Source organism: Motacilla alba, chromosome 3, assembly GCF_015832195.1.
Source record: "Motacilla alba alba isolate MOTALB_02 chromosome 3, Motacilla_alba_V1.0_pri, whole genome shotgun sequence".
NCBI classification, from domain to species: Eukaryota; Metazoa; Chordata; class Aves; order Passeriformes; family Motacillidae; genus Motacilla; species Motacilla alba.
The window spans coordinates 1,482,468-1,502,648 of NC_052018.1; the positions used below are offsets into that span (position 1 = coordinate 1,482,468).

General features: G+C 53.6%; 1 protein-coding gene across 4 annotated transcripts in view; it reads left to right on the plus strand.

The window, feature by feature from the left end:
* PTK2B (protein tyrosine kinase 2 beta) overlaps positions 1–19,968 on the plus strand; it is a 42,019-nt gene extending 22,051 nt beyond the window's left edge. For 2 of the 4 annotated variants that reach the window (XM_038133571.1, XM_038133570.1), the window contains 13 exons: positions 1,134–1,234; positions 1,348–1,437; positions 4,855–5,059; positions 7,492–7,600; positions 7,698–7,763; positions 8,832–8,957; positions 12,038–12,184; positions 13,243–13,278; positions 14,520–14,547; positions 14,801–14,848; positions 16,116–16,259; positions 18,825–18,905; positions 19,021–19,968. In XM_038133571.1, the coding sequence (XP_037989499.1) occupies positions 1,134–1,234; positions 1,348–1,437; positions 4,855–5,059; positions 7,492–7,600; positions 7,698–7,763; positions 8,832–8,957; positions 12,038–12,184; positions 13,243–13,278; positions 14,520–14,547; positions 14,801–14,848; positions 16,116–16,259; positions 18,825–18,905; positions 19,021–19,526 (1,687 nt within the window). In that variant the 3' untranslated portion in view covers positions 19,527–19,968. Of the gene's footprint in view, positions 1–1,133; positions 1,235–1,347; positions 1,438–4,854; positions 5,060–7,491; positions 7,601–7,697; positions 7,764–8,831; positions 8,958–12,037; positions 12,185–13,242; positions 13,279–14,519; positions 14,556–14,800; positions 14,849–16,115; positions 16,260–18,824; positions 18,906–19,020 lie in introns of all 4 variants that reach the window. The other 2 variants (XM_038133572.1, XM_038133569.1) reach the window with 2 other exon arrangements.
* The last annotated feature ends 213 nt before the right edge of the window (positions 19,969–20,181 follow it).

Here is a 20,181-nt window from a genome sequence, read left to right on the forward strand (position 1 = left end):
TCCCTTCTCTCCATCCCTTCTCTCCATCCCAATCCTAATCCCAATCCCAATCCCAATCCCAATCCCAATCCCAATCCCAATCCCAATCCCAATCCCAATCCCAATCTCCCATCCCATTATCCCATTCCATCCCATCTTATGGATCCCATCCCATATCTCATTATCCCATTATCCCATTATCCCATCCCATATCCCATATCCCATATCCCATATCCCATATCCCATCCCAACCCATTACCCCATTACCCCATTATCCCATTATCCCATTATCCCATCCCATCCCATATCCTAAATCCCATATCCTATATCCCATACCCCAAATCCCAAATCCCAAATCCCACTATCCCATCCCATGTCCCATTAACCCATTATCCCATTATCCCATTATCCCATCCAATATCCCATTATCCCATATCCCATATCCCATGTCCCATTATCCCATATCCCATATCTCAACTCCCATATCCCATATACCAAATCCCATATCCCATATCCAATATCCCAAATCCCATATCCCATATCCCACATCCCAAATTCCATATCCTATATCCCATTATCCCATATCCGAAATCTCAATTCCCATATCCCATATCCCATATCCCATATCCCATTATCCCACATCCCATATCCCATATCCCAAATCCCAAATCCCAAATCCCAAATCCCAAATCCCATTATCCCATATCCCGAGGATTCCGGGTGTCCCCGCAGGGACATCGCCGTCAGGAACATCCTGGTGGACTCTCCTCTCCATTATCATATCCCACATCCCAAATCCCATATCCCAAATCACAAATCCCATATCCCCTATTCCGTATCCCATATACCAAATCCCATTATCCCAAATCCCATAATCCCATTATCCCATATCCCATTATCCCATTATCCCATATGCCACATCCCACACCCCAAATCCCAAATCCCAAATCCCAAATCCCAAATCCCATTATCCCATATCCCGAGGATTCCGGGTGTCCCCGCAGGGACATCGCCGTCAGGAACATCCTGGTGGCCTCTCCTCTCCATTATCATATCCCACATCCCATATCCCATATCCCATATCCCGTTATCCCATTATCCCACATCCCAAATCCCATTATCCCATATCCCGAGGATTCCGGGTGTCCCCGCAGGGACATCGCCGTCAGGAACATCCTGGTGGCCTCTCCGGAATGCGTCAAGCTCGGAGACTTTGGCCTCTCCCGCTACATCGAGGACGAGGAATATTACAAAGGTGGGAAGGATCCCGTGGGATCGGGGACCCCATGGGATCGGGGATCCTCTGGATCCCTTGGGTCGGCGGCGGGAAATGGGGCGGAGGTCGGGATCATTCCCGGGTCATTCCAGCTTCCGTCACCCGCCTGCCCATCAAGTGGATGTCGCCGGAATCCATCAACTTCCGGCGCTTCACCACGGCCAGCGACGTCTGGATGTTCGGTGCGTGCCGGGATCGGCGGGGGCGGGATGGAGCGGGATCCCGGGATTCAGAGTGGGATCCTGGGATTCAGAGTGGGATGCCAGGATTCAGCATCATGGAACGGGATCCTGGAACTGATCCACTTCCCGTGATGTGGAATGGAATTCTGGGATTCAGAGTGGGATGCCGGGATTCAGCATCGTGAGGCGGGATCCTGGGATTGATCCGCTTCCCATAGTGTGGAGCAGGATCCTGGGATTCAGGGTGGGATCCTGGGATTCAGAGTGGGATCCAAGGATTCAGTATCATGGAACAGGATCCTGGGATTGATCCGCTTCCCATAGTGTGGAGCGGGATCCTGGGATTCAGAGTGGGATCCTGGGATTCAGAGTGGGATCCTGGGATTCATCATTGTGGGTGGGATCCTGGGATTGATCCGCTTCCTGTGGCATGGAATGGGATTCTGGGATTCAGAGTGGGATCCTGGGATTCAGAGTGGGATCCTGGGATTCAGAGTGGGATCCAAGGATTCAGCATCGTGGAACAGGATCCTGGGATTGATCCACTTCCCATGGTGTGGAATGGGATCCTGGGATTCAGAGTGGGATCCTGGGATTCAGAGTGGGATGCCGGGATTCAGCATCATGGAACGGGATCCTGGGATTGATCTGCTTCCCGTGGTGTGGAATGGAATTCTGGGATTCAGAGTGGAATCCCGGGATTCAGCATCATGGAGTGGGATCCTGGGATTGGTCCGCTTCCCATGGTGTGGGGTGGGATCCTGGGATTGATCCGCTTCCCGTGGTGTGGAATGGGATTCTGGGATTCAGAGTGGGATGCCGGGATTCAGCATCGTGGGGTGGGATCCTGGGATTGATCCGCTTCCCATGGAATGGAGCTGGATCCTGGGATTGATCTGATTCCCACGGTGGGGACTGGGATCCTGGAATTCAGAGTGGGATCTCAGAATTCATCTTCATGGAATGGGATCCTGGGATTCAGAGTGGGATCCCGGAATTCATCATCATGGAGCAGGATCCTGGGATTGATCCGCTTCCCGTAGTGTGGGATCCTGGGTTTCAGAGTGGGATCCTGGAATTCATCATTGTGGGTGGGATCCTGGGATTGATCCGCTTCCTGTGGCGTGGAATGGGATCCTGGGATTCAGAGTGGGATCCTGGGATTCAGAGCAGGATCCTGGAATTGTTCTTCATGGAGCAGGATCCTGGAATTCTTCATCATGGAGTGGGATCCTGGGATTGATCCACTTGCCAAGATGTGGGGTGGGATCCTGGGATTCAGAGTGGGATCCTGGGATTCAGAGTGGGATCCTGGGATTCAGCATCATGGAGTGGGATCCTGGGATTGATCCGCTTGCCAAGATGTGGAATGGAATTCTGGGATTCAGAGTGGGATGCCGGGATTCAGCATCGTGGGGCGGGATCCTGGGATTGATCCGCTTCCCATAGTGTGGAGCAGGATCCTGGGATTCAGAGTGGGATCCTGGGATTCAGAGCGGGATCCAAGGATTCAGCATCATGGAACGGGATCCTGGGATTGATCCGCTTCCCATAGTGTGGAGCGGGATCCTGGGATTCAGAGTGGGATCCAAGGATTCAGCATCATGGAACGGGATCCTGGGATTGATCCACTTCCCGTGGTGTGGAATGGGATCCTGGGATTCAGAGTGGGATGCCGGGATTCAGCATCATGGAGTGGGATCCTGGGATTGATCCGCTTCCTGTGGCATGGAATGGGATTCTGGGATTCAGAGTGGAATCCCAGGATTCAGCATCATGGAGCAGGATCCTGGGATTGATCTGCTTCCCATAGTGTGGAGCGGGATCCTGGGATTCAGAGTGGGATCCTGGGATTCAGCATCATGGGGTGGGATCCTGGGATACAGAGTAGGATCCTGGAATTCATCATGGAGCAGGATCCTGGGATTGATCCACTTCCTATGGTGTGGGGTGGGGTCCTGGGATTGATCTGCTTCCCATGGAATGGAGCGGGATCCTGGGATTGATCTGATTCCCGTGGTGGAGACTGGGATCATGGGATTCAGAGTGGGATCCTGGAATTCAGCATAATGGAGCAGGATCCTGGGATTGATCCACTTCCCATAGTGTGGAGCGGGATCCTTGGATTCAGAGTGGGATCCCGGGATTCAGCATCATGGGGTGGGATCCTGGGATTGATCCGCTTGCCAAGATGTGGGATGGGATTCTGGGATTCAGAGTGGGATCCCGGGATTCAGCATCGTGGAACAGGATCCTGGGATTGATCCACTTCCCGTGGTGTGGAATGGAATTCTGGGATTCAGAGTGGAATCCCGGGATTCAGCATCGTGGGGTGGGATCCTGGGATTGATCCGCTTCCCGTGGTGTGGAATGGAATTCTGGGATTCAGAGTGGAATCCCGAAGTTCTTCAGCATGGAGCAGGATCCTGGGATTGATCTGCTTCCCATGGTGTGGGGTGGGATCCTGGGATTGATCTGCTTCCCATGGAATGGAGCGGGATTCTGGGATTGATCCGCTTCCCGTGGTGGGGACTGGGATCCTGGGATTCAGAGTGGGATCCTGGGATTCAGCACCATGGAGTGGGATCCTGGGATTCAGAGTGGGATCCCGGGATTCAGCATCATGGGGTGGGATCCTGGGATTGATCCGCTTCCCATGGTCTGGGGTGGGATCCTGGGATTGATCTGCTTCCCATGGAATGGAGCAGGATCCTGGGATTGATCCGCTTCCCATGGTGTGGGGTGGGATCCTGGGATTGATCTGCTTCCCATGGAATGGAGCGGGATCCTGGGATTGATCTGCTTCCCATGGACTGGAGCGGGATCCTGGGATTGATCTGATTCCCGTGGTGGGGACTGGGATCCTGGGATTCAGAGTGGGATCTCAGAATTCGTCTTCATGGAGCAGGATCCTGGGATTGATCCACTTGCCAAGATGTGGGGTGGAATCCTGGGATTCAGAGTGGGATCCCGGGATTCAGCATCGTGGGGTGGGATCCTGGGATTGATCCGCTTCCCGTGGCATGGAATGGGATTCTGGGATTCCCCTGATTCCCATGGCATGGAGCAGAATCCCGGGACTGATCCCTTTCCCGTGGCACCTACAAGGACAAATCCCGCTCCGGAATTTCCCAACTTTTTTCCCCAACTCCAGATGATCCCAATTTTTCCACCGGGAGAAGCCATCCTAGGGAAGGCCTTCCATTCACCCATCCTTAGGTGCTTCCTCCTCATCATCCAGGGATTTTAGGGAATTTTGGGATGGGTTAAACCCTCCCCACTCCAAAAAAATCCCGATCTCCAGCCCCTCTGGAATCAGGAATTCCAGCACAAAGCACAACGAGATCCCCAAAAACAACCCCGGGAAGGAGCGGATTCCCGGGAATTCCGGTGGTCTGAGGTTTTTCCCGGTTGCAGCCGTGTGCATGTGGGAGATCCTGAGCTACGGGAAGCAGCCGTTCTTCTGGCTGGAAAACAAGGATGTGATCGGAGTCCTGGAAAAGGGGGATCGGCTCCCCAAGCCCGACGTGTGCCCGCCCGTGCTCTACACCCTCATGACGCGCTGCTGGGACTACGATCCCGGGGAAAGGCCCAAATTCCAGGAGCTGGTCTGCAGCCTGAGGTGAGCCCGGAATTCCGGAGGATCCGTGGAAGGGGGGGAAAAATCTGGGAAAAGATTGGGATCAGGAGATTTTATGGAAAGGTTTGGGTTTCATGCCAAAGGGTCTCCAAGCCCCAATTCCAGGAGCTGCTCTGCAGCCTGAGGTCAGCCCGGAATTCCGGAGGATCCGTGGAAGGGGGAAAAAATCTGGGAAAAACTTGGGATCCGGACATTTTATGGGAAGGTTTGGGTTTCATGCCAAAGGGTCTCCAAGGCTCCTCCAGGCCCCAATTCCTGGAGCTGCTCTGCAGCCTGAGGTGAACCCGGAATTCTGGAGGATGCACGGAGAGATGGATTTATGGGAATGTGGGGGAAAAGTCTGGGAAAACTTGGGATCAGGAGATTTTATGGGAAAGTTTGGGTTCAGAGCCTTTGTCGGGAAGCGAAACATTCCAATTCCAAAGGGTCTCCAAGGCTTCTCCAAGCCCCAATTCCAGGAGCTGCTCTGCAGCCTGAGGTGAGCCCGGAATTCTGGAGGATCTGTGGATGGGGGGAAAAATCTGGGAAAAGCTTGGGATCAGGAGATTTTATGGAAAGGTTTGGGTTTCATGCCAAAGGGTCTCCAAGGCTTCTCCAGGCCAAAATCCAGGAGCTGCTCTGCAGCCTGAGGTGAGCCCGGAATTCTGGAGGAACCACGGAAGGGGTGGGAATGTTGAGGGGAAAAAGTTGGGAAAAACTGCAGATCAGGAATTTTAATGGAAAATTTGGGTTCAGCGCCTTTCCCGGGAAGCAAAACATTCCAACTCCAGAGGGAATTCCGGAGGATCCGTGGAGGGATGGAGGGTTTGGAATGTGGGGGAAAAAAATCTGGGAAAAGCTTGGATGAGGATCTTTTATGGAAAAGTTTGGGATAGGAGCCTTTCCCGGGAAGCGAAACACTCCAAAGGGTCTCCAAGGATGGGAATTCTGGAGTGGGATGGACAGGTGGGAATGTGGAGGAAAAATCTGGGAAAAGCTTCAAAATTGGGAGTTTTTTTATGGAAAAGTTTGGGCTTGGAGGAGCCTTGGAGACCCTTTGGAGGGGGATGGGATGGGAAGGGCTTTGATTCCCGGGAATGGGTCTCCAAAGGGTCTCCATGGCTTCTCCAAGCCCCAATTCCAGGAGCTGCTCTGCAGCCTGAGGTGAGCCCGGAATTCTGGAGGAACCGCGGAAGGGTTGGGAATGTTGAGGGGAAAAAGTTGGGGAAAACTGCAGATGAGGAATTTTATTGGAAAATTTGGGTTCAGCGCCTTTCCCGGGAAGCAAAACATTCCAACTCCAGAGGGAATTCCGGAGGATCCGTGGAGGGATGGAGGGTTTGGAATGTGGGGGAAAAAAATCTGGGAAAAGCTTGGATGAGGATCTTTTATGGAAAAGTTTGGGATAGGAGCCTTTCCCAGGAAGCTAAACACCCCAACTCCAAAGGGTCTCCGAGGCTGGGAATTCTAGAGGATCTATGGAGGGATGGAAGGTCGGGAATGAGGGAGGAAAATCTGGAATCAAGAATTTTCATGGAAAAGTTTGGTTTTGGAGCCTTTCCTGGGAACGGAAATGCTCCAAAGGGTCTCCAAGGCTGGGAATTCTGGAGTGGGATGGACAGGTGGGAATGTGGAGGGAAAATCTGGGAAAAGCTTGGGATCAGGAGATTTTATGGGAAAATTTGGGCTTGGGGGAGACTTGGAGACCCTTTGGAAGGGCATGGGATTGGAAGGGCTTTGGTTCCTGGGAAAGGGTCTCCAAAGGGTCTCCAAGGCTTCTCCAAGCCCAAATTCCAGGAGCTGCTCTGCAGCCTGAGGTGAGCCCGGAATTCTGGAGGAACCACGGAAGGGGTGGGAATGTTGAGGGGAAAAAGTTGGGGAAAACTGCAGATCAGGAATTTTATTGGAAAATTTGGGTTCGGAGACTTTCCCGGGAAGCAAAACACTCCAACTCCAAAGGCTGGGAATTCTGGAGGATCCGTGGAGGGATGGAGGGTTTGGAATGTGGGAGAAAAATCTGGGAAAAGCTTGGATGAGGATCTTTTATGGAAAAGTTTGGGTTCGGAGCCTTTCCCGGGAAGCAAAACACTCCAACTCCAAAGGGTCTCCGAGGCTGGGAATTCTAGAGGATCCATGGAGGGATGGAAGGTCGGGAATGAGGGAGGAAAATCTGGAATCAAGAATTTTTATGGAAAAGTTTGGTTTTGGAGCCTTTCCCGGGAACTGAAATTCTCCAAAGGGTCTCCGAGGCTGGGAATTCTGGAGGATCCATGGAGGGTTGGGAACGTGGGGGAAAAATCTGGGGAAAAACTTCAAACTGGGAGTTTTTATGGAAAAGTTCGGGTTTGGAGCCTTTCCTGGGATTCAGAACACTCCAAAGGGTGTCCAAGGCTGGGAATTCCCGGGATCGTCACCTCGGTGTCCCCTCCCCGCAGCGACATTTACCTGATGGAGAAGGAGCTGGCCAAGGAGCAGGAGAGGAACACCAGGCACCGCCCTCCCAAAATCCTGGAGCCTCCGGCATTCCAGGAGCCGCCTCCCAAGGTCGGGATGGGACGGGAGCCCTCGGTGGCGTGCAAATTTGGGATTTCCCGGATGGCATCCGGAGGAATTCCCGCCTTTTTTTCCCCCGTTCCCGCAGCCCAGCAGGCCCATGTACAAGCCGCCATCCCAGAATAACCTGCTGGCTCCCAAGCTGCAGTTCCAGGTGAGGAATTCCAGGATTTGGACTGGGGCGGTGAGAATGGAAGGGCAATCCCCACTCTTTGGAGGCCAGAACGTTCCAGAATATCCCAAAATATGTCAAAATATCCCAAAATATTCCAAAATATCCAAAAATATCCCAAAATATTCCAAAATATCCCAAAATTTCCCAAAATATTCCAAGCCCATTTTCAGGACGAGGCTGATCACGATCCAGGATGGCTCCCGGCGCAATTCCCGCCCTTCAGAGGCCAGAATATCCTGAAATATCCCAGAATATCCCAAAATATCCCAGAAAACCCCAAAATATCCCAAAATATCTCAAAATATCCCAAGCCCACTTCTAGGACGAGGCCGATCACAATCACAGGGACAGCTCCCGGCACAATTCCCACTCTTTGGAAGCCAGAATATCCCAAAATATCTCAAAATATCCCAAAATATCCCAAATTATCCCAAAATATCCCAGAAAAATCCCAAAATTTCCCTAATATTCCAAGCCCACTTTTAGGACGAGGCTGATCCTGATCCAGGACGGCTCCTGGCGCAATTCCTGCCCTTCAGAGGGCAGAATATCCCAAAATATCCCAAAATATTTCAAAATATCCTAAAATATCCCAAAATATCCCAAAATATCCCAAAATATATCAAAATATTCCAAAATATCCCAAAATATCCCAAGCCCTCTTTTAGGATGAGGCCGATCACAATCACAGGGACGGCTCCCGGCACAATTCCTGCTCTTTGGAAGCCAGAATATCCCAAAATATCCCATAAAATTCCAAAATATCCCAAAATATTCCAAGCCCTGTTTTAGGACCAGGCCGGTCCCAATCCGGGACATCTCCCGGCACAATTCCCACTCTCTGGAGGCCAAAATATCCCAAAATATCCCAGAATATTCCGAGCCCACCTTTAGGACAAGGCCGATCCCGATCCCAGGGACGGCTCCCGGTGCAATTCCCGCTCTTCCCGCGCTCCCGCTGCGTCCGTGTGTCCGCACTAACCCCTTCCCGCGGGCTTCTGTCGCGTCCGCGCCGCCGCCGCTCCCGCGCAATTCCCGAATTCCCAGGTTCCGGAGGGGCTCTGTGCCAGCTCTCCCACGCTCGCCAGTCCCGCCGAGTACCAGAGCCCGGCAAATTCCCGGCGCACTCCGCCCCCCAGCCGGCACAACGTCTTCAAGCGGCACAGCATGAGGGTAAGCCCGGAATTCCCGCTGGGAGTCGGCAGCCGGAGGAATTCCCGATCCTCAAAACACTGTCCCGTTGTTGGCATCCGCTTCCTGTTGGGATTCGGCATCCGGAGGAATTCCCGATCCTCAAAAAACGTCCCGTTGTTGGGATCCATTGGGATCCGCTTCCTGTTGGGATTCAGCATCCGGAGGCCTTCCCAATCCTCAAAATCCCCAAAAATCATCCCCTTGGGATTCACCATCTGGAGGCCTTCCCAATCCCCAAAATCATCCCGTTGGGATCCGCTTCCCGTTGGGATTCGGCATCCGGAAGAATTCCCAATCCTCAAAAACCGTCCCGTTGTTGGGATCCATTGGGATCCACTTCCCATTGGGATTCGGCATCCAGAGGTCTTCCCAATCCTCAAAAATCGTCCCGTTTTTGGGATCCACTTCCCCCTGGGATTCAGCATCCAGAGGCCTTCCCAAGCCTCAAAATCCTCAAAAATCATCCCCTCGGGATTCGGCATCCGGAGGCCTTCCCAATCCTCAAAAATTGTCCCGTTTTTCGGACGCACTTCCCATTGGGATTCGGCATCCTGAGGCCTTCCCAATCCCCAAAATCCTCAAAAATCCTCCTGTTGGGATTCAGCATCCAGATGCTTTCCCAATCCTCAAAAAACGTCCCATTCCTGGGATCCATTGGGATCCACTTCCCATTGGAATTCGGCATCTGGAGGAATTACCAATCCTCAAAAACCATGCCATTTTTGGGATCGATTTCCCATTGGGATTCGGCATCCGGATGCTTCCCAATCCTCAAAAACTGTCCCATTTTTGGGATGCACTTCATGTTGGGATTTGCCATCTGGAGGCCTTCCCAATCCTCAAAGATCCCTTTACTCGGATCCAATTCCGGTTGGGATTTGCTTCCCGTTGGCATTCGGCATCCGGAGGCCTTCCCAATCCTCAAAATCCGTCCCATTTTTGGGATCCACTTCCCAGTGGGATTTGGCATCCAGAGGTCTTTCCCAATCCTCAAAAATCCTCCTGTTTTTGGGATCATCTTCCAATTGGGATTCGGCATCCGGAGGTCTTCCCAATCCTAAAAAACCATCCCGTTTTTGGGATCCTCTTCCTGTTGGGATTCGGCATCCGGAGATCTTCCCAATCCTCAAAAATCATTCCATTTTTGGAATCTGCTTCCCACTGGAATTTGGCATCCTGAGGCCTTCCCAATCCTCAGAAATCCTCCTGGTTTTGGGATGCGCATCCCCCTGGGATTTGGCGTCCGGAGGTCTTCCCAATCCTCAGAAACTGTCCCGTTGTTGGGATCCTCTTCCAGTTGGGATTCAGCATCCGGAGGTCTTCACAATCCTAAAAAAACATCCCGTTTTCAGGATCTGCTTCCTGATTGGAATTCACCATCTGGAGGCCTTCCCAATCCTAAAAAATTGTCCCGTTTTTGGGATCCTCTTCCAGTTGGGATTCGGCATCCAGAGGAATTCCCAATCCTCAAAGATCCCATCGTTAGGATCCAATTCCCGTTGGGATTCGCCATCCAGCAGAACTCCCAATCCTCAAAAATCTTCTCGTTGGGATCCATTTGGATCCAATTCCCGCTGGGATTCGGGATCCGGATGCCTTCCCATATCCTAAAAATCCATCCCGTTTTCGGGCTCCGCTTCCCGCCGCTGCTTCCCGCTGCTTCCCGCTGCTCCCTGCTCCGTGTTGAATCCCTTGGACGCCGCGCGAGGCTCAAATCCCATTCCCAACAGAATCCCATCCCAATCTTTGGCATGTCTCCATGTTTCCTCACCCCGTATCCCAGATTTTTTTTGGGATGCCATTCCCAAAAAAACGAGCACGGAATGAGTTTCGCGCTCCACCTTGGGATCCCGCCTGAAATTCCAGAGGGGGATTTTTCCAGCTGGTTGTGATCCCAAAATTTCTCCTGGGAGCTGGGATGCTCCGAGCTGCTGTGCTGGGAATGCCGTGGCTCCCTCCCTTTTGCTGGAATTTCCCTCTTTCCCCCCATTTTTTTCCCATTTTCCCCCATTTTCCCCCATTTTTCCCCATTTCCCCCCTTCCCCCGTTTTTCCCTCTTTTTCCCACCTTTCCCCCCTCTTTCCCACCCTTTTCCCCCCTTTCCCCCATTTTCTCCATTTTCTACCCTTTTCCCCTCCATTTTTTCCTCTCCTTCCCCCTCCTTTTCCCCTTTCTCCATTTTTTCCCCCTTTTCCCATTTTTCTCCCTTTTCTCCCCTTTATCCCATTTCCCCTCTTTTTCTCCATTTCCTCCATTTTCCCCTTTTCCCCATTTTTTCCCCTTTTCCCCCTTTTCCCCTTTTTTCTCCTTTTTTCCCCTTTCCCCCTTTCTCCTATTTCACTTTTTCTCTTCCCCAATTTTTCTTGCTCTTCTCCTTATCCACCTTTTTTCCCTTTTCCCACTTTTCCCATTTTTTCTCCCTTTTCTCCCTTTTCCTGTTTTTTCTCCCTTTTCCCATTTTTTCTCCCTTTTCCCATTTTTTCTCCCTTTTCTCCCTTTTCCCATTTTTTCTCCCTTTTCCCATTTTTTCTCCCTTTTCTCCCTTTTCCCGTTTTTTCTCCCTTTTCCCGTTTTTTCTCCCTTTTCCCGTTTTTCTCCCTTTTCCCATTTTTTCTCCCTTTTCTCTCTTTTACTATTTTTTATCCCTTTTCCCATTTTTTCTCCCTTTTCTCCCTTTTCCCATTTTTTCTCCCTTTTCCCATTTTTTCTCCCTTTTCCCCCTTTATCCCCATTTTCCCCCATTTTCCCCATTTTCCCCATTTTCCTCTTTTTCTCCCTTTTTCTCCTTTCATCTCCAGTTCCCCTTTTCTCCCCCTTTCCCACTTTCACCTCCTTTTTTCCCTTTTCTCCCATTTTTTCCCCTTTTCTCCCATTTTTTCCCCTTTTCCCCCTTTTTTCGCCCTTTCCCCCTTTTCCCCCTTTCCCCTTTTCCCCCTCCCCCCCACCCACTAATCAATCCCCCCGCTGTAATTAATTAATTAATTCCTCCCTGGAATCCCTCCCTGCCCCCCAATCCCCGATCCCTGAGCCCCGTTTTTTTTCCCGGGGAAAAATTCCAGGAGGAGGATTTCCAGCGCCCGGGCAGCCGGGAGGAGGCGCAGCAGCTGCTGGAGCTGGAGCGGCTCCGCGTGGAGCAGGCCATGGAGCGCCAGCAGAAGGAGATGCTGGAGGATCACCGCTGGCTCCGCCACGAGGTCCAGAGCCTGGTGAGCCGCCCCGGAATCCCGGAAAATTCCCGGGAATCGCCCCGCGTGGGACGGGGTTGGGTGGGGAAGGAGCTGGGATCGCACCGCGGATCCGATCCCGATGTCTCGTGCCGTCCTGGGGATTCCCGAAGAACTCCGGGATGGGTTGGGTGGGGAGGAGCGCAAATTCCATCCGATTCCAAGCCCAAGGTGCTCCAGCCTTTCCTTGGACGCTCCCAGGGATTCTCTGGGAATTCCTTCCCAAATCCCACCCCAAGCTCCCCTTTCCCAGGGAATTCCCTCCATTCCCAGCCTGCCATTGGATCCAGCCCCATCCCGACTCCTCCTTGAGAAGGAATTTTGGGATCCAGGGCCTTCCCTGGGAATTCGGGACTCCAGGAAGGGTCTCCCTTCCCTTTTCCATCCCCACATTCCATCAAAATCCCTCGGGATGGATCCTGAGCGTCCTTGATCCCAGAATCCCGGAATGGTTTGGGATGGGATCCATGGACCTTCAATCCCATCCCAGGGACACTTCCCATGATCCCAGGGTGCTCCAAATCCACCCTGGGACACTGCCAGGGATCCAGGGATTCTCTGGGAATTCCAGCCCAGCCGGGAATTCCTGCCCAAGATCCCACAATCCCAAGCTCCCCTTCCCCACTGGAAGCCATTCCCTGCCTCCTGGCCCTCCAGCCCTTCCCCAAATCCCAGCTCTCCCGGAGCCCCTTTGGGATGGGGAAGCGGCTCCAAGGATTCCCTGGATCCTTCCCTGCTCCAGCTGCACCTTCCCAGCTCTCCCAGCCTGCCGTTGGATCCATCCCCATCCCGACTCCTCCGGGAGAAGGAATTTCGGGATCCAGGGGCTCCACGATCCAAAGGAATATTTGGAATTTTGGGCAACTTTTAAGCATTTTCAGTCACACTTTATTCATTTTTTGTAATATTTTGGAAATGGGATTTTTCCCCCATTTTCCTCCTTTTTCCCCCTTTCCCCTCCTCATTTTCCCCTTTTTCCCAATTTTTCCCATTTTTCCCCCTTTTCCCCCACCTCACGCCATCTCCTCCCCCTTTTCCAGGATCCCAAGGTGTTCCTGAACAACAACATTCCCCCGGTGAGTGATCCCAGACTTTTTTAGGAATATCTGGAACCTCCTCCTCCTTCTCTTTCTCCTCAAGATTTATTCACTCATTTATTTGAGAAAATTATCCAGAAAATGGGAAATCCCGAGGGGCGGTTTGGACCCCACCATCCTTCCCGACATTCCAGCAGGGAATTTTGGGGCTCGTCCTCCCTCTCCCCTCCCTCCATCCCAAATTTTGGGGCCACTCCATCCCAAATTTTGGGGCGCTTCTTGCCTCCATCCCAAATTTGAGGTGGCTCCTCCTTCTTCCCTCCCTCCATCCTAAATTTTGGGGATCCTCCTCCCTCTTCCCTCCCTCCATCCCGAATTTTGGGGCTCCTCCCTCCATCCCGAATTTTGGGGTGCCTCCCTGCATCCCAAATTTTGGGGTGCCTCCTCCCTCCATCTCAAATTTTGGGGCTCCTCCTCCCTCTTCCCTCCCTCCATCCATCCCGAATTTTGGGGCCACTCCATCCCAAATTTTGGGGCTCCTCCTCCCTACATCCTGAATTTTGGGGCTCCTCATCCCTCTTCCCTCCATCCCAAATTTTGGGCCTCCTCCTCCCTCTATCCCGAATTTTGGGGTGCCTCCTCCTTCATCCCAAATTTTGGGGCTCTTCCTCCCTCTTCCCTCCCTCCATCCCACATTTTGCGGCCCCTCCATCCCAAATTTTGGGGCCCCACCATCCCAAATTTTGGGGCTCCTCATCCCTCCATCCCAAATTTTGAGGTGGCTCCTCCCTCTTCCCTCCCTCCATCCCAAATTTTGGGCCTCTTCCTTCCTACATCCCGAATTTTGGGGCTCCTCCTCCCTCTTCCCTCCCTCCATCCCAAATTTTGGGGTGCCTCCTCCCTCCCAAATTTTGGGGCTCCTCATCCCTCTTCCCTCCCTCCATCCATCCCGAATTTTGGGGCCCCTCCATCCCAAATTTTGGGGCACTTCCTCCCTACATCCCAAAGTTTGGGGCTCCTCCTCCCTCTTCCCTCCCTACATCCCAAATTTTGAGGTGGCTCCTCCCTCTTCCCTCCCTACATCCTAAATTTTGGGGCTCTTCCTCCTCCATCCCAAATTTTGGGTCTCCTCCTCCCTCCATCCCAAATTTTGGGGCTCCTCCTCCCTACATCCCAAATTTTGGGGCTCCTCCTCCCTCCATCCCAAATTTTGGGGCTCCTCCTCCCTCCATCCCGAATTTTGGGGTTCCTCTAATTCCCGCTTTTTCTCCCCTCCTCAGCTTCTCCCGGAGAAGGAGACGGATTACAGTGAGTTCCTGCCCATTCCCACCCCGGAATTCCCACCTGCCAAACCTCGGGAACGTTCCCCCTGGATTCTCCCCGAGCGGAATTCCCGTTTTTCCCGAGCTCCTTCTCCCGGGAAATTTGGGATCGGGATCCCTCGGGAAGCCGGGATGGGGCGGGGAAGGTTTGGGGAGGGGATGTGGAGCAGATCCCAGGATTTCGCGGCATTCCCACGTTTCCCGGGATCCTCTGGAATGATTTTCCTTCCTTTTCCCAGCGCAATTCACGGGGCCCCCCCCAGAAGCCTCCGAGACTCGGGGCTCAGGTAAGACCAGGGACGGATCCCGATCCTCCTTTTCCGCCTCCAGAACCCACGGGCTGAGAATTTTCCGGCCATTCCCAGCTCCAGAGGGGTCGGAATGGATCGGGATCGTGATCGTGGGTGGGGCTGACCGGGACATCCCAAAGAATTCCAGGATGGTTTGGGTGGAAAAGGACCTTTGAGATCGTTCCAGGGAATAGGGAATCACCTCCCACGATCCCAGGGTGATCCAGCCTTTCCTTGGACATTCCCAGGGATCCAGGGATTCTCTGGATCCAGGAATTCCTTCCCAAGATCCCACAATCCCAAGATCCCGACCCTCTGGCCATGCTGGGAGCCGTTCCCTGTCCTGCCATTCTAGGCCCTTTTCCCAAATCCCTCTCCAGCTCTCCGGGGTTGGATCCATCCCCATCCCGATTCCTCCTGGAGAAGGAATTTCGGGATCCAGGGGCTTCACTGGGAATTGGGACTCCAGGAAGGGTCTCCCTTCCCTTTTCCATCCCCACATTCCATCAAAATCCCTCGGGATGGATCCTGAGTGTCCTTGATCCCAGAATCCCGCAATGGTTTGGGATGGGATCCATGGACCTTCAATCCCATCCCAGGGACACTTCCCATGATCCCAGGGTGATCCAAATCCACCAATAAGGCCCTCGGACCTTATTGGACCCCTTACCCGGGATCCATCCTGCCAGGGATCCAGGGATTCTCTGGGAATTCCAGCCCAGCTGGGAATTCCTGCCCAAGATCCCACAATCCCAAGCTCCCCTTTCCCACTGGAAGCCATTCCCTGCCTCCTGGCCCTCCAGCCCTTCCCCAAATCCCAGCTCTCCCGGAGCCCCTTTGGGATGGGGAAGCGGCTCCAAGGATTCCCTGGATCCTTCCCTGCTCCAGCTGCACATTCCCAGCTCTCCCAGCCTGGCACTGGATCCATCCCCATCCCAACTCCTCCTGGAGAAGAAATTTCGGGATCCGGGGGCTTCACTGGGAATCACCATGAAGGGTCTCCCTTCCCTTTTTCCATCCCCAAATTCCATAAAATCCCTCGGGATGGATCCCGAGTGTCCTTGATCCCGGAATGGTTTGGTTGGGAAGGAACCTCCAGTCCCACCCCATTCCATGGGCACAGAATTCCCTTCTCCCGGGTTGCTCCAAGCCCCATCCCGCCTTTCCCAGGGATGGGACCACCCCAGCCTCTGCGGACAGGCGTCGATCTTTTCCCGTTTTTTTTCCCGGGATTTCTGATCCCGTTATCCCCGTTTTCCCTCAGTCCATCCAGCCGGCGCCCACGGCCAACCTGGACCGCACGGACGATCCGGTCTACGGGAATGTCATGGATCTGGTCCGGGCCGTGCTGCAGCTGAAGAACGAGATCAGCCAGGTGCCTCCCGAGGGATACATCCTGGTGGTCAAGGTGGGCAGGAATTCCCTGGAATTCCGCGGGAGACGGGCGGGGGAGGTGGGAATCGATCTCCTGAGCGGCTGCTGCCATCTTGGGAAGGGGGTGTGTCCAGGAGAGGGAGCAATCCCAACATTCCCGGCTGCTCCACTGGCCCTTGGATCCATGGTGGGGTCTCCAGCATTCCCTGTTTCCTCTGTTGGGTCTTTGGATCCATGGTGGGAGGAACCCCAGCATTCCCAGATCCTACCCTGGATCAATTCCCAGCTCCTCCATTGGATCCTTGGATCCATGGTGGGAGCAATTCCCACATTCCCAGCTCCTCCCTTGGATCCTTGGATCCATGGAGGAGTCTACAACATCCCCTGTTCCTCTCTTGGTTCCTTGGATCCATGGTGGGAGCAATCCCAGCATTCCCAACTCTTCCCATGGATCCTTGGATCAATGATGGAATCTCCAACCTTCCCTGTTCCTCTCTTGGTTCCTTGGATCCATGGTGGAAGCAATCCCAGCATTCCCAGCTCCTCCCTTGGCTCCTTGGATCCATGGTGGGAGCAATCCCGGCATTCCCAGCTCCTCCCTTGGCTCCTTGGATCCATGGTGGGAGCAATCCCGGCATTCCCAGCTCCTCCCTTGGCTCCTTGGATCCATGGTGGGAGCAATCCCAGCATTCCCAACTCTTCCCATGGATCCTCGGATTAATGGTGGAATCTCCAACATTCCCTGTTCCTCTGTTGGATCCATGGGTCCATGGTGGAAGCAATCCCAGCATTCCCAGATGCTCCATTGGATCCGGGGATCAATGGTGGGAGCCATTCCCACATTCCCAGCTCCTCCTTGGGATCCTTGAACCAATTCCCAGCTTCTCCCTTGGCTCCTTGGATCCATGGTGGGAGCGATCCCACAATCCCATCTCCACCTTGGCTCAACGGCTGGAGACTCTCCCACCATTCCCCTCTCCCGGATGGAAGAAGGCTCATCCACCCAAACTATTCCCGCTGGAAATCCATCCCTGAATCCATCCCTGGATCCATCCCCGAATCCATCCCTGGATCCATCCCTGGATCCATCCTGAATCCATCCTTCGATCCATCCCTGGATCCATCCTGAATCCATCCTTGGATCCATCCTTGGATCCATCCTGAATCCATCCCTGGATCCATCCCTGAATCCATCCATGGATCCATCCCTGGATCCATCCCTGAATCCATCCCTGAATTCATCCTTGGATCCATCCCTGGATTCATCCTTGGATCCATCCCTGAATCCATCCCTGGATCCATCCCTGGATCCATCCCTGGATCCATCCTTGGATCCATCCCTGAATCCATCCCTGGATCCATCCCTGGATCCATCCCTGAATCCCTCCATGGATCCATCCTTGGATCCATCCTGAATCCATCCCTGAATCCATCCAGGAATCCATCCCGGAATCCATCCTTGGATCCATCCTTGGATCCATCCTGAATCCATCCCTGGATCCATCCCTGAATCCATCCATGGATCCATCCCTGGATCCATCCCTGAATCCATCCCTGAATTCATCCTTGGATCCATCCCTGGATTCATCCTTGGATCCATCCCTGGATTCATCCTTGGATCCATCCCTGAATCCATCCCTGGATCCATCCCTGGATCCATCCCTGGATCCATCCTTGGATCCATCCCTGAATCCATCCCTGGATCCATCCCTGAATCCCTCCATGGATCCATCCTTGGATCCATCCTGAATCCATCCCTGAATCCATCCCTGACTCCATCCCGGAATCCATCCTTGGATCCATCCTTGGATCCATCCTGAATCCATCCCTGGATCCATCCCTGAATCCATCCATGGATCCATCCCTGGATCCATCCCTGAATCCATCCCTGAATTCATCCTTGGATCCATCCCTGGATTCATCCTTGGATCCATCCCTGAATCCATCCCTGGATCCATCCCTGGATCCATCCCTGAATCCATCCCTGGATCCATCCCTGAATCCATCCCTGGATCCATCCCTGGATCCATCCCTGAATCCCTCCATGGATCCATCCTTGGATCCATCCTGAATCCATCCCTGAATCCATCCTGGAATCCATCCCGGAATCCATCCTTGGATCCATCCTTGGATCCATCCTGAATCCATCCCTGGATCCATCCCTGAATCCATCCATGGATCCATCCCTGGATCCATCCCTGAATCCATCCCTGAATTCATCCTTGGATCCATCCCTGGATTCATCCTTGGATCCATCCCTGAATCCATCCCTGGATCCATCCCTGGATCCATCCCTGAATCCATCCCTGGATCCATCCCTGAATCCCTCCATGGATCCATCCTTGGATCCATCCTGAATCCATCCCTGAATCCATCCCTGAATCCATCCCGGAATCCATCCTTGGATCCATCCTTGGATCCATCCTGAATCCATCCCTGGATCCATCCCTGAATCCATCCATGGATCCATCCCTGGATCCATCCCTGAATCCATCCCTGAATTCATCCTTGGATCCATCCCTGGATCCATCCTTGGATCCATCCATGAATCCATCGTTGGATCCATCCCTGGATCTATCCCAACCCTTCCTTCCCGCAGAACATCGGCCTTTCCCTACGGAAGCTCATCGGCAGCGTCGACGACGTCCTTCCCAACCTTCCGTCCTCTTCCCGCACCGAGGTAGGCACGCCGGGAACGGGCCGGGTGGGCGACATTCCCCGAAAATCCCGCTCCGAAAATTCCCGGATTTTTCCGGAAAAAAAAAAATCCCGGAATTTCCCTAAAAAATTCCCAGATCGAGGGCACCCAGAAGCTCCTCAACAAGGACTTGGCCAACCTCATCAGCAAGATGCGCCTGGCGCAGCAGAATTCCGGCACCTCCCTGAGCTCGGAATTCCAGCGGCAGATGCTGACGGCTTCCCACGCCCTGGCCGTGGACGCCAAGAACCTCCTGGACGCCGTGGACCAGGCCAAGCTCCAGGCCGAGCTGGTCAAGCCGTGCCCGGAATGACGGGGGAAGGCTGGAAAATTCCGGATCCACCCGGCAGGAAAAGTCGTCTTCTTGTGGTGTCTCCCGCGGTTTTTCCCGCTGCCCCCTCTTCCCGCTCCTCCTGCAGCCGCCTCGTGTCTGTCCAGTGTCGCGTCGCTCTTCGGAAGACGGGAGGCATCCGGTGGGGGTTTTCCTTGGAAAAAAACACAAAAAAAGGGGGGGTTTTGGGGTTTTCCTCGGAAAAAAAAAAGGGGGGTTTGGTGGGGATCCGGCGGGATCCATCTCGGCGCATCCATGGATCCATCCTCTGAGCGCGGATGGCCGCGGGCGGCACGGCGGGACGGGGACCCTGGAGCGTGCCGGGAGCCGAGGGCAGCACGGATTTTTTGCTGGGGGGGGAAGAGCCGGAATTCCCGGAATTCCCGGAATTTCTCCCTCGGACGTTGTACAGAAGAGTTTATTTAACGACGGCCAGCGGGAGCCGCTTCCGGAGCCTTCGGAATTCAGGGAGGGATGGGGGCCCCCCCCCATGGGGGGGACACAAACCTGGAGAACGGTGCCTCTTCCAGCTGCGTTATTCCCGAATTTTGTGCGAGCGCTGCCGGCAAAACCGCGCGGCTCCGGCGGGGTTTGCGCTTCCGGTTTTCCCCTCGGCGTTTTTCCCGCAGTTTTCCCTTTTTTTTTTTGGATTTTTTTTTTTTTCCCGGCTGAGATAAACTGTGCGCCAAATCCTGCCGCGGCCTGTCCTTCCTGCCGTTCCCCCGGAATCTCCTTGGGAAGAGCAATGGTTTCCTTGGGAAGAGGAATGGTTTCCTTGGGAAGAGGAATGGTTGGGGCAGTCGGAGACTTCTTGGGATGGTGGCCATGGAATTGCCCATGGAATGGGATGAGCGTTCCATGCCAAAAATGGGGTTTTCCCAAAAAACGCTGGAAGGGGACAAGGCCACATTTGGGGTCACCCAGAGT